We start from the raw sequence: 14,114 nt of genomic DNA, 5'->3' as shown, positions 1-14,114 counted from the left end.
TTGTCTCTTTGCTTCCCCGCCCCCACACCCTGTTCATGCTACATTCACTTCCTCTCCTCTGACCTTTCATTAGTCTGTTGATGCACTGTTAATGCAACTTCTGTCTTCTACATCTTCCCTTCTGGAATAGTTTACCTATGTCCTTGCCCCTGCAACTCTCAGCCTCCTTTCAAGTCTCAGCTCAACATGTATCTTTTCTCCCTTACCTATGCTTAAATTTTCAACCTATTTTTCTACCTACTTTTATTTAACTCTGTAAACTGTAACACTGCTTGTATGAAAGACCACACACAAAAAAGTTGTGGTGTATAGTATACTCAGTCAACATTTGAAAGAATTCCTCTCAATATCTTCATTGTTATCACTATACATGATTAGCCCAATCATTAACCCATGGTAAATTTAGGTCACCCTCTAAATACGGGCACAAGAGAGGTGCAATTTCCTTTTCAACAATGGTTCAGAAGCTACAGTCAAAAAAACATTTTTATCCTAATTTAGGGCTTGTCTACACTGGCACTTTACAGCGCCACAACTTTCTCGCTCGGGGTGTGAAAGAACACTTGTGAAGGTGGTTTTTTTAGAGCGCTTGGAGAACTCTCTTCCAGTGCTCTGCCACGACTACTCAAACCACGTTAAAGCACTGCCGCGGCAGCACCTTAATGTTGCCAGTATAGAATAGCCCTCAGAATTGAAGAAACCCTTTAAGTTATCATCCTCAGTTTTTTCAGCCAGTGCTCTTTTACAGTAAAATCAAATTACTTTATTGGAACTGTGGCCAAGTGTCACAAATAAACTAAGGAAGATTACCTTTTACATTTCTCATCTACACAGCTACTCTTTAGAATGATATCCAAACCACTGCTTTTGTATCAATAGATGTAATTACACTGATATATTAGCATAAAGGGATTCAAAAGTTTAGGGAGTTGGCCTCAGGATACAGAATCCTTCACTTTCAGATCACCTTCTTCTGATTAGATAGTATCCATATTGCAAGAGCTATCACTACATTTGGCACTGACAAGCTCGTAGGTCTCTCAGCAAAGAATGACTAGGGCTGAACTACTCTTACCCTTCGAACCTCCAGATCTGGGTTGACTCCTGATAGAGTTGGACAGGGTGGGGACCTTGACATACAGCTGCTTTTGCCATACTTGCTATCTGAAGAGAGGATTTCATCCTCCAGGGTTGCTATTCTGAGGCCTCTCATGACCATTAATTTCATGTAAAAATTAAGAGGCCCCCATACCTGCCAATTACAATACACGTGAGAATTTTTTCCATTTTAAAAAAGTAGACAAGAAAGAAAATGGAAATAAACTCTTGTTTAATGAACATAATGCTGGTATTAAACATTATTAGGCTATTACTACTTATTTTACTAACTAAATATATTTAAATTTCTTGAAACTCCAGTATAACATTGGATATTGCATAAGTGAGATTAACAACTCAAGCATAAGTAACTCCTTTTAACTTTAAAGACAAAACAGCAAATGAAGTACAAATCGGGGGACGGGGGGGAGGCATCAACATCTGTCCACTCTTTCTTTCTACATTTTAAAATTATCTTTAGCTACCTGTAGTTAGGAAAGGATATTAACTAACACTTAAAATTTATATAATGTAACTGTAGAATGCAAAAAAAGCAAAAAAAGATACATGCAGTGGCCTTTTTTTTTAATTAAAAAAAGGCATTTGGCAAGTGTAGACAGAGACTTTTAGCAAGATACACAAATTTCCAAAAACCTGTAAATGTATGCATGTCTTCACCAGTGAAAAAACCCCAAACTTTATAACCATAACTGAATTAGGAAAAGGCACTAAGTAGCATCAACAAACAATGCAACTGCAACAATTAACAATTCAACAGTGTCACATAACACTAATTTTCACACACAGAAGTGTAAGATCCCAAAATATAAAAATATCTGACAAAATTTAAGACCAACAATACTATCAAAAGCATCTTAAAGGCTGCTTAAATTACATTGCCTTTGCCACACCATGGTACCAAGGCAAAGCCACTACAATGTAAAATTTCAGTTCTTTGTATCACAGTTAAGTACAGCAATTATTTTAAGCAGACTTATTGGCCCATCTGAGGCATATCCTTATCACACAAACAGAAGTGCATTTGAACTAATAGTTTAAGTAATTCCCGAACCCAAATCAGAATCCCATCTCCATGGAAGTTTGTATATTTTAAGCCAGTCAGGTGAACGCCCAACCAAGAGACTGGTTCAAGTATAGCAGGGCTGCAATAGATTTTCATATCAGTAAGCACTTCTTATATAAGGGATAGATTTCAATTCCTTACTCTGAGTTTAAAAACATTCATCCAATTAAGATAATGTATGAAAGAAAGTTTGTAGTAACTTTTTTTTTAAAACCTGAAGCCAGTTTTTAGCCTGAACCTTTTACATGAGACAGCATAGAAAAAACAACAACACTGTAGTCTGCAGTGGTATTCTTTTAGGGATTCCTAACTGGACCCTATATACACATTATTCTAAATAAAGACTGTACAACATTTGGCTGTAAAACCTCTGGAAACCGCCATTCAAAAATATCAAATATCTCTTCAGATTTGGTTCTTTTTGGAAGGCTTTATCATCTTGGATAACTGGACTGTACCTGGACCTCTAATATTTCATGCGTTTTATTGCCTTACTTCCAGGCTGTGTAGGCTGTTTTGGAAAGATGATGAATTTTGTAATCCTTTGTTTTTTGCAATTGCATCCACAAGTGTAGCTCTTGTTCTGGTATATCAAAGTAGTTTTCCAGGCTGTTCACACCACAGATCAAATATTTTATCCAGGATACCAATGGCAGATTAAACCCAGTCCAATTTCACTTTACTTCTTTCCCAAAAGCTCCTAAGGCATAATCTTGGCTGGTTGTGAGTGACAAAGTAGTTAAACGTCCAGAGAATTAAAAAAAGAAGTCACCACATTTGCTTTACACTTTTATAAGAAATCCATTTGGTCTCATTTTTCCACTTTGGCATCCTTTGCACTGGGCAATACTGAACAATTAAAGCCTATGAAGTTCACAAACGGGGAAAATGGGACAGGCAAAAACAGGAACAAAGAGAAAGATTAACCGTTAACCTTATCTATCATAGTCTATTTGAGGTACCAGTCAGCTACTATTAATGGGGTTTTCACCAACATGTTGAATACAAATTAAAATAATTTTTGATTGGCAAAAGTATTTCTATCAATTGAGGATGAAGCAGCTTTTCTGGCAACTGTCAAGTAACAAATATATTGCAGTTCTTTATTAGTTTGTTTAGTAAACCACTTGGCAAGGGAAACTTGGGTAACAGACAAATAGAAATGCTGCTCTAAGTTATGAGAAATCTGAAATGATGGAAAAAACATTTGGTTATTGTGTTGCAAATGCTGTGCTGAAGTAAGCCATATTTTCTAGACAGTCCTTGAACATATCCTCAAGTGCATTTTGTCTTTTTACACTTTGGAGCTCTTGTCAAAAATTCTAAGTTACTTGCCTTGAAGTACCAGTCTTGAAATTTTTTACAGCACTCTTCACTGCAGAAATCTCTTATTACACCATCTAGTTCCTTAGTTGCTCCTTTTTTACAGAGCTGTGAGCAGTAATTACAAGTAACACATCTCAATCCTAACCGTCTTGCAAAATCTTGTTTATATAGCAGCTTGCATCCTGGAAAAAAGTTTTAAAAGTTAAAACAATGCTTAGGAACATTATATTATATAATAAAAACTATTATTTTTATAGATTTTTTTTTTAATTTAAGGAATCAGTTAAAGTTACAAGATATATTAAAACTGAAACAGCAGTAACAGCAAAAAAGTTGGTGCTTCAGACAAATTCAGATTACACTGTACTATTATCTAAACTATCAAACTTACCTGAATATATCCCCTGCACAACTTTAAGGTTATATATAATTCTTTGTATTCTTATCTCACAATATGCAACCCTGTGGCTGCTTAACAGCATTTAAAAACACAAATACCACAAGTAACCATGGAGTTGTATTTAGTTTTTGTCTTTTACATAAGCTCCCATAAAAATCCTTGGCTATGGGTATGTCTAGACCATGATAAAAGACTTATAAGCAGGGCCACGGCAGGCCCATGTCAGCTAGCTCAGGCTCATGGGGCTTGGACTGTGGGGCTAAAACATTGCAGTGTAGATATTGAAGGCTCAGGTTGGAGCCCAGTGAGGGGACAGGATCTCAGAGTCCGAGTTCCAACCCAAGTCAATGTCTACATTGCAATTTTATGCTCTGCAGCACAGCCCCGCAAGCCAGAGTCAGCTGACCCAAGCTCTGAGACTCAGTGCTGCAGGTTTATCACCACAGTGTGGACACACCCTTACAGTTACTATTGCTCAGGTGCATTTCCTTAGAATGCAAACAAAAACAAAGCACAGACTAAAACAATATTCACACCTTATACAATATAGTGATCTTCAAGCATCAGCTTGCTATCACTACTACATTCACCCACATTAACAGTCCAGTAATCTACATAGCCCGTTCATTTTCAGTTTAACAATACTGTCACTCAACACACAGAACCAAGAACTGAAAATCACATTGCAATACATAATCTGAACTGGAATCTGGTAACTAGTTATTCTGTCATATAATCATCAGTATACACATGAAACTATGAATATATGAATTTTAACAAAAATTTTATATGGTTTTATTATGTTATAGTATAGATTTTTTTTTTTTTAATAATGTAGCCACAGTACTAAGTACTCTAACAGCATGCTGGACCTGGATTCTTCAATCATCTGCTGCAACAGACTAGAAAATTCTGTCTTCATTTCAATTAAAAGGAGGCTTTTAATGCTTTAAATATGAAAAATATTAAGACAACAGCCATTATGTTGTTTATTTTTATATTAAATTCTACCTTTTATGCTGTCCCCACATTTTCAGTTTTCAATATGCCACAGATTTCTGTCCTGACAAGGAATAAATGCATCATAAAAGTTGTCATGGGAAGCTGGAGGTTTTGGCAGCTGAGTAGGGGACATTTGGGTTTTTGGCACCTGGGGAAGCAAAGGTGGCAGTTTGGGATTGCTGGATAAATGCATTAGCTGCATGTAACTGCTAAAATGATCAACACTAAAATAAATAGTTAAAGTTAACAATGAAATCGTCATCTTCAGACTCCAAAGTTAAAAATCCACTGAGATGACTGAAAATTCACATCTATCACATTGTTTAGGTGATTTGTAGACTCAGGAAAAAACATTGCATTGTTCTACACAGCCAGTTCACATTTTTTCAGGTTATTTTTCAATAGCATGAGGGCACTGCTCTATGGCAAAAATTAACCAAGAGATGGAGTCAATGGCTGAGGAATACATTTGGCTATCTAGTTTTTTCATCAGTTGATCTCAAGCGCTTTTACAAGGCCAGTATCATTAACCTCATTTTGCTTAAAGGGGAAAATGAGGCACAAACGCGAAGTGATTTGCCCACGATAACGCAAGAGGCCAGTGGCAGCACTGGAATTAGAACAGAAATATCCTGAGTCCTTTAGGCCATACTTCCTCAAAGTGCCTTGTAGTAAACAGCAGAACTTTGTACTTATAGTAAGTCAAGAAATTTTGAATATGTAATAAAGTGTTCTCTCTGATGCATAATGTGGAAATGCTATTATAACTTAATTATTAAACAATATTACACTGGATGACTGAGTTAAGGTTGTGCATTGCGGGGTGACTTTGGATCACATGGTTCTCTCAGAGCCTTGATTTTGAAGTCATTAAGAGGTAAATAGGGGCCCCACAATTCCATTTTTATAGTCAGTTTACAGAGTACAACCACATTTTATGACACTTCCACCAATTTTGACACATTACCATTTATCATCATCTTTTATTTAATGAGTCATTAAAGGTATTTCTACAATGCAATAAGAGACTCATGGCTTGCCCAGGTCAGATGACTCGGGCTCAGGCTCTGGGGCTATTAAATTGCAGTGGAGACATTTGGGCTCTGGCTGGAGCCTGGAATCTGAGAACCCGCAACAGAGGACTGTGCTGGAGCCTGGACTTCAGCCCAAGCCCAGATGTCTACCATGCAATTTTATAACCCTGAAGTCCGAGCCCTGTGAGCCCAAGTCAACTGACCTGGGCCAGCTGCATCTGTGCTGTTTTATCACAGTATGAATATACTCTAAGACACTCAAATCCACAATGTTTCTAACCAAAATAAACTGATTTATTTTTGAGATATTATGATTTCATTAAACAGTATTGTTAGAGGGCTTTCTCTTCACCCTCCCACTTCCCTGGTTCTTGTAGACAGCAAGCAGCAAAAGACCAGAAGTCTGAAGTGCAGACAATGCAATGTTTATTGGGGTTAGTATCCAAGCAAGCATATTCTGAAGCCCCTCACACCAGTTGGGCTTATCTCTTTTGGCCAATAGAGTCTGTTCCACATGTTACATTCCCAGCTCTGATGCTACAGAGCATTTACCCCGTCCCTCTTCCCAGCTCTGACACCGCAGAGCATGTCCCCCTTCCCAGCTCGGACACTGCAGAGCATTTACTCCGTGACCCCCTTCGCAGCTCTGACGTCACAGAGCCTTGCCTGTGTCCCTGTTCCCCTCCCTTAGCAAACATTATTCCAATTTCCCTTCCCTACACTTCCTGTTTGACCCTATTTTATAAAGTAATATTCTCAGCTATATCTTAACTAATCATTTTACTGGTTAATTTAACTAACCAATCCTAACATACTGTAACATAATTCTCTAACCAATTATACCCCAGTACCCTAATTAACTTACACCTAGCAAAATTAATTATACAGCAGACAGAAACAATTAGAGAACCAGATAGATTAACAATAGAAAAGTGGTGGCCATAAAGATAAAACAATACAGAAATGAGGGTTTCACAACCACAACCACAGGTAAGTGATTTCTTGCCAGACAGGATGCTATCAAATTAAGTTTTCTTTAACCATCTTAAGATCTGTTTCTTTATCTGGTGGTGATGAGCACTATCAGGATAGGATCGTCTTCCTAACAGCCCAATACCACCTTATTTCAATGTAACTGGTTTGAAATGTAAGGATGTGACCATATGCTTCCCAGTTTATGGCCATTGAATGGGCCTTCTCTCACTAGGATAGTCTGAGGCCTTGTTCTTAGACTAAGGCCTTTGGCTGCTTAGCCAAAGGCCTTAGTCTAAGAACAAGGCCTCAGACTATCCTAGTGAGAGAAGGCCCATACACAGGCGGATGTGTGATTTTGATTCTTAGCTAGTTATAGAGGTATAAAACAAAGTGATAAAAATACACCTTTTACAAAAGGTAGATCATGCCAAACCAACCTAATCTCCTTTTTTGAAAAAGTAACAGATTTTTTAGATAAAGGAAATGCAGTGGATCTCATTTACCTAGATTTCAGTAAGGCATTTGATACCGTGCCACATGGGGAATTATTAGTTAAATTGGAGAAGATGGGGATCAATATGAACATCAAAAGGTGGATAAGGAATTGGTTAAAGGGGAGACTGCAACGGGTCCTACTGAAAGGCGAACTGTCAGGTTGGAGGGAGGTTACCAGTGGAGTTCCTCAGGGATTGGTTTTGGGACCAATCTTATTTAATCTTTTTATTACTGACCTTGGCACAAAAAGTGGGAGTGTGCTAATAAAGTTTGCAGATGATACAAAGCTGGGAGGTATTGCCAATTCGGAGAAGGATCGGGATATCATACAGGAGGATCTGGATGACCTTGTAAACTGGAGTAATAGTAATAGGATGAAATTTAATAGTGAGAAGTGTAAGGTTATGCATTTAGGGATTAATAACAAGAATTTTAGTTACAAGTTGGGGACGCATCAATTAGAAGTAACGGAAGAGGAGAAGGACCTTGGAGTATTGGTTGATCATAGGATGACTATGAGCTGCCAATGTGATATGGCTGTGAAAAAAGCTAATGCGGTTTTGGGATGCATCAGGAGAGGCATTTCCAGGAGGGATAAGGAGGTTTTAGTACCGTTATACAAGGCACTGGTGAGACCTCACCTAGAATACTGTGTGCAGTTCTGGTCTCCCATGTTTAAAAAGGATGAATTCAAACTGGAGCAGGTACAGAGAAGGGCTACTAGGATGATCCAAGGAATGGAAAACTTGTCTTATGAAAGGAAACTTAAGGAGCTTGGCTTGTTTAGCCTAACTAAAAGAAGGTTGAGGGGAGATATGATTGCTCTCTATAAATATATCAGAGGGATAAATATAGGAGAGGGAGAGGAATTATTTAAGCTCAGCACCAATGTGGACACAAGAACAAATGGGTATAAACTGGCCACCAGGAAGTTTAGACTTGAAATCAGACGAAGGTTTTTAACCATCAGAGGAGTGAAGTTTTGGAATAACCTTCCAAGGGAAGCAGTGGGGGCAAAGGATCTATCTGGTTTTAAGATTCTACTCGATAAGTTTATGGAGGAGATGGTATGATGGGATAATGGGATTTTGGTTAGTAATTGATCTTTAAATATTCAGGGTAAATAGGCCAAATCCCCTGAGATGGGATATTAGATGGATGGGATCTGAGTTACTATAGAAAATTCTTTCCTGGCTATCTGGCTGGTGAATCTTGCCCAGATGCTCAGGGTTTAGCTGATCGCCATATTTGGGGTCGGGAAGGAATTTTCCTCCAGGGCAGATTGGAGAGGCCCTGGAGGTTTTTCGCCTTCCTCTGTAGCATGGGGCATGGTTGACTTGAGGGAGGCTCCTCTGCTCCGTGAAGTCTTTGAACCATGATTTAAGGACTTCAATAGCTCAGACATGGGTGAGGTTTTTCATAGGAGTGGGTGGGTGACATTCTGTGGCCTGCGCTGTGCAGGAGGTCGGACTAGATGATCAGAAAGGTCCCTTCTGACCTTAGTATCTATGAATCTAAACCTAAGTTCTTAAAGTATAGGCCTTTATAGGCAGGCCTGAATATCTATATTCTAACAAATATCAAATGCTTCACTAAAATTCAAATATGCTGTATTGACACTGAATGCCAAATACAGTACAGATACATAATCATTTTATTTATTCCAACTAAAAGGCAATCAAGTTAATACAAGATGGATTATAGAAAATCTTGGAAGTTTAAGGACACAGGCAAACAGCAATAAAAAGATTTAGTTTCTATTAGCACATGTAATATGCTGTTGGCATAATTTTTAGGAGCGCTGAGCACAAATAAACCTCACTGAAGTCAATGGGAACTGCAGGTGTTCAGTATCTTCGGAAAAAAATAAATAATCACAGAATTCTAATACCCAGCAAAATATAAAACAGAAAGTTTGCTTAGGAAACAGTTATGCAATGAAGAATTTAGAATACTGCTTGCAAATAAATTAGACATGATCTTGAAGTGATGCTGTCGCCAAAAATACTATATACAGGAGGTATCACTAAAAATACTGGAGGTAGTAACTGCCTTCTATGCAGACCCGTTAAAGCTATGTTTGTGTTAAAAGGATTAGAGAGCAGAACCTATAGAAGAGATGATGGAAATATGACATGCATAATTTAGAGACAATGCAACAATAATTATAAATACTTGAGTTACTAAATAACAATTCCTCTTCCTTAAAAATGGGACACGTCACTTAAGTAGTTTGGTTTAGAAAATAAACTCTTCAAAAGAAATAAATTCAATGCAATACCCCTGAAGATGTCAGTGTGTATATTCATAATTTACTAATCAACTGTTCAGTCGTGGAAAACTTCTTACCTGATTATTTCTTTTCTGCTAGCAGTGTCTCCTACAAAACAGTGACATGTGGGGCTGTTCCCCTCCCGCCTGCAATTCCAGAGGCGGTTCAGCATTGCAGCATAGACCGTGAATCACCACATGCAGCACCTTTCTTCTGAAGGAGGCCTCTGATAGAGCACCATGTTGTTGCCCTACAGACTTCCACATCTGAAACAGGTGGATTTGTATTTCACACACACACACACACACACACACACACACACACACCAATTTAAAGTTCTGAAGGGACCATTGTGATCATCTAACCTCCTGTATAAACACAGGCCACAGAAATTCCCCAGTTCCTAGAGCAAATCTTTTAGATAAAACATTCAACCTTGATTTTAAAATTGTCAGTGATAGCCTTTTTGGCCCCAGCATTGCACTGGGAGATCACGTTCAGCTGATTATCCACCATGTCCCCCAAGTCTTCCAGAGTCACTGCTTCCCAGGATAGAGTCCCCCATTATGCAAGTATGGCCTATATTCTTTATTCTTAGATGTTCTTATACTTTTTCTGCCCACAATGTAGCTAGCGATCTTGTAAAGTGGGCTCCGATACCTTCAGGGATAGGTTCACCCAACAATTTATGTGCCTGCACAAAACAAAACAATCCATCTGGATGCTAGAAGTCCTTGGCACTTCAGGTGGCAAGACAAACAAAGAACCAGATCATCTTGTTGATTAGTGTGCTTGTGGCAGCTTATGTACATACAGATTATGCCACAGCTTTTCAGTAGGATGCTGCGGATTTGGACACATTGGTGAGACGATTACTTCCCACGAAACATGAAAAGACAAATCACTTTTGATATGAAAAATTCTGGGCTCCTTTGAACCACCTTGTCATCATGGAATATGCCCTGTGATTCCTGCAATGATAGAGCAGCTAATACCAAGACTTGTCTGAAAACGTGATACCGACCAAGCAGCATGTTTTGATTAAAAAACGGTGTCATAACCATTCAGAGGGATGAGTAGTTAGGGCTTTGAGCAAGAGAGACTTAGGAAAGACTAGTCTGACCACAGATCTGGCAAGCCTGTCTGAGCTGAGAAATCTTGAGTGATTGTGACCTCATGGGTGGTGGCTGAAGTTGTGCAGTGGTTGTAAAAGCACAGGAAGCCATATATGTGGGACTGTGAATCCTTTGCCTCTTACATAGGAGTTCATATAAGCACTGATGATAGAATAATTAAGGTGGTGGTCTGGGTCTATAGGGTTGCTTATGATGTTTCCTCTTCAGGACAGAGGTGTAAATGCCTAAGGAATGTAAGGTTGTTTTGGAGTGTTTTAGAGTATGCAATCAAGTCTTTGCATTAAAAAGGTTAGACTCAAAGGGAAGATCCTAGATGGTATTCTGGACCTCTCAGGGGAATCCCAAAGATTGTGACCATGACATACGCCTCATGACTATAGCTAGAGCAATGGCTCTAGAGGTAATATCAGATGTGTCAACTGCCTCTTGAAGTGATGTTCTGGCCACTTGCAGACCTTTTTCAATGAAGGCTTGGAACTGGGCCCAGTCTTCCTGCCCAAGTTTGTTTTTAAACTCTGTAAATTTGGTGTAATTAAAGAAATCATATTTTGCTAACTATGTCTGGTAGTTAGCAACTCTGAATTGGAGACTAGCCCATGAGAATACTTTCCTATCCAAAAGGCTGGGGCATTTAGCGACTTATCAGTTTGTGTAGTCATGGAGTATTGTACCCTGGATCTTTCTGTAGCTACTTGCACTACTAAGGAGTTGGGCGCCAGATGGGTGAATAAGAACTCAGCCCTTTTAGCTAGTATGAAATACCTTATGTCAGCTATTTTTCATGTAGGGACACAAGAGGCATGGGCTGCCACACCAATCTGGTAGGTTCCAGGTTGGCTTGACTAACTAGAAGGGCCACCCTCGAAGGGCCAGAGGGCTGGAGGATGTCCAATAGCCCGTTATGTGTCTTTGACCTCTTCGAGGCCACCCTCTGCAACAACGGGTACAGTTTGTGGTTGACAGGTGAACGGGCTTATGAAGGAGCAACTGCTTCATCTGGAGAGGACAACAATACGCCAGTCAGAACTGGCTCAATCTCTTCCTTCTCTGCAAATTCTGATGGAACTGGCTAGTATTGACTAGGAGAGGAATATCAATGCGATTTCCTCATGGATCCCAGGCTTCTACTGTATAGATTAGTGATTCTCAATCTATTTTCCATCGTGGGCCAAATATGCAGCTCTCTCTGTGTTATGTGGGCTGCAGCCACACAATATACGTACACTACCTGTATGGCCCTGAGGATGTCACATGGGCCGCAACTGTGTAACAACTGGGCCACCGGTTGAGAACCACTGGTATAGATCCTACACACCCCAGTAAAACCAACAGGAATTGATTGAAGGAGGATGACCTCAGGACATTACCTATAAGCAATCCCCTGCATAACCATATCTGGAAGCACTGTCTGTCATTATCTTATCCAGTTTCTCTACAAGTAGGAGAGAGATCCTGTGAACTTGGAAAAGCACAGGACATGTTTATAATGGGGTGTAGCCATATGTGGTGCACTTCGATGTTGAACTAGATGCCATAGCTCTAGCTGAGAATCTCAGTGTGTCCATTAAGGTGTCTATGGTAAAAGTTGTTGCTAAAGTTATTTTTAAGGGTTGACGTGAAGCTAGGATGGTCCCTGTCGTTCAGAGCCTTTAGGTCATCCAATCAGAACACTGTAGCTCTTGCAAAGCATGTAGTGGCCAAGGACGCTCTGACAGTGGCCGAGGAAGCCTCAAAATTGCTCCAAAGAGCGTTGTGCCTTTTGGCAAGAAATCCCTATTTGATCGTATCATCATATCCTTCACTAAGGATGACACCGAAGCATATACTGTTGGTATTCTGTGAGGGTATTTTTTGCTTGTTCCATTTTGTAGTTATTTAAATGCTTGTCCACTTAAATGCTTCTTCCCCAACAGAGTATTCCCATTCACATCAAAGGAAGGGTAAAGGGGAATTGCTGTCTCAAACTGGGATTTGGCTAGTGCATATTTGCCTTAAACTGGCAAAGGAATCAATCAGTATCAAAACAAACCATGATTAACTGCTGCATAGGAGCTACTCTGCAAAGCTAAACTGCCTCTATAACACCAGAAAAGGGAACAGTGCCATGCACCACAGAATTGTGGAAGACACTAGGCTACAACGCAAAATGTCCAGAAGCATAGAGCAACTTAGAAAGGGAAAGAGTTAAGAAAGAATTACAATAGGGTCTTTCATTACATAAACAAGACACAAACATGATGTACTGTTTGGCAAACACCATACACACAGGAACTGCCTTTTATCTATAACTACATTTTATATTACATATATATTTTGTGACATTTAACGAACAATAAAAGAGCAAAAGAATTAAAATTGCTATAGAAATTAAAATGCTAAACATCTTGATTTGTGTGATTAAAGTGTAAACCTTAACATTGCAGGAGCAGTTTTCTGCACATCACCAAGGATTCTGCACGGCATTTATATTCTTTTAAAAAGGTACATTATTGGCATTAAAAAAAACTGACATCCCTTTTAAGGTGGCTATGGGACATACAAACAAGGAAAAATTAATTGAAACAAAAAGCAAAAAAAATTTAATTTGAACTTTTTCTAAAGTCTGACAATAATGAGATCTAGAAGACAAGGCAATAATGTATATAAGCCAGGCAGTTGTCTTCATTCCTATAAGTTATAATTTTATAGTCAACAATGAGCAACAGCATGCACTCAAAAAAACAAAAACAAAAAAAAGACAGCATACGAACTTTTCCTCAGTACAGTTCTCCATCTAGTGGTCAAACAAAAAACAAAACAAGGAAAAAAAACCCATAAGCAGAATCATTTGCTATATCATTTTATTTCAGCTGTGATATTTTTAACCAAGTTAATGACAAAACTATTCCAGCATCAATAAGATTGCAAGCATTTTGTAATGAGACACTGAATTTTCCACAAAGTGTTAACACCCTCTCCTGAGGATAATTAAAATACATAGATTTAAGGTCTTTCCAGTATTTTCATTTTAATTTATATAATCTAAGATTTCTTATATAAAAGACAAGAGTCTATAGAATCACAATTCAAAACATTTTTTATGCATTGTACTAAAACTTCAGGGTCTAGAATATTAGAAAATATAAAATCTGAATGATCTTACAGTTAAATCTGATTTATGGTTAGAAACAAGTGTTAAAACTGCAGTATGTTACTCAATGGATGTGCAGCCAGTAGGCAATCAGTGTCAAAGCCACTTAGTTTTCTGAGAATGTTTATACTATTGTTTGCTCTGAAAAACCAACATAATATT

At 38.6% G+C, this 14,114-nt stretch overlaps 1 protein-coding gene across 33 annotated transcripts in view; it reads right to left on the bottom strand.

Moving 5' to 3' along the window:
• ZMYM2 (zinc finger MYM-type containing 2) overlaps window positions 1-14,114 on the bottom strand; it is a 190,509-nt gene that overhangs the window by 42,048 nt on the left and 134,347 nt on the right. For all 33 annotated transcript variants that reach the window (XM_043504246.1, XM_043504261.1, XM_038420584.2 and 30 more), the window contains one exon: window positions 3,518-3,690. In XM_043504246.1, coding sequence (XP_043360181.1) covers window positions 3,518-3,690 — 173 coding nt within the window. The remainder of the gene's footprint in view (window positions 1-3,517; window positions 3,691-14,114) is intronic.

Source organism: Dermochelys coriacea, chromosome 1 (genome assembly GCF_009764565.3).
Source record: "Dermochelys coriacea isolate rDerCor1 chromosome 1, rDerCor1.pri.v4, whole genome shotgun sequence".
Classification (NCBI taxonomy): domain Eukaryota; kingdom Metazoa; phylum Chordata; order Testudines; family Dermochelyidae; genus Dermochelys; species Dermochelys coriacea.
This window is presented reverse-complemented; position numbering and strand designations above follow the sequence as displayed.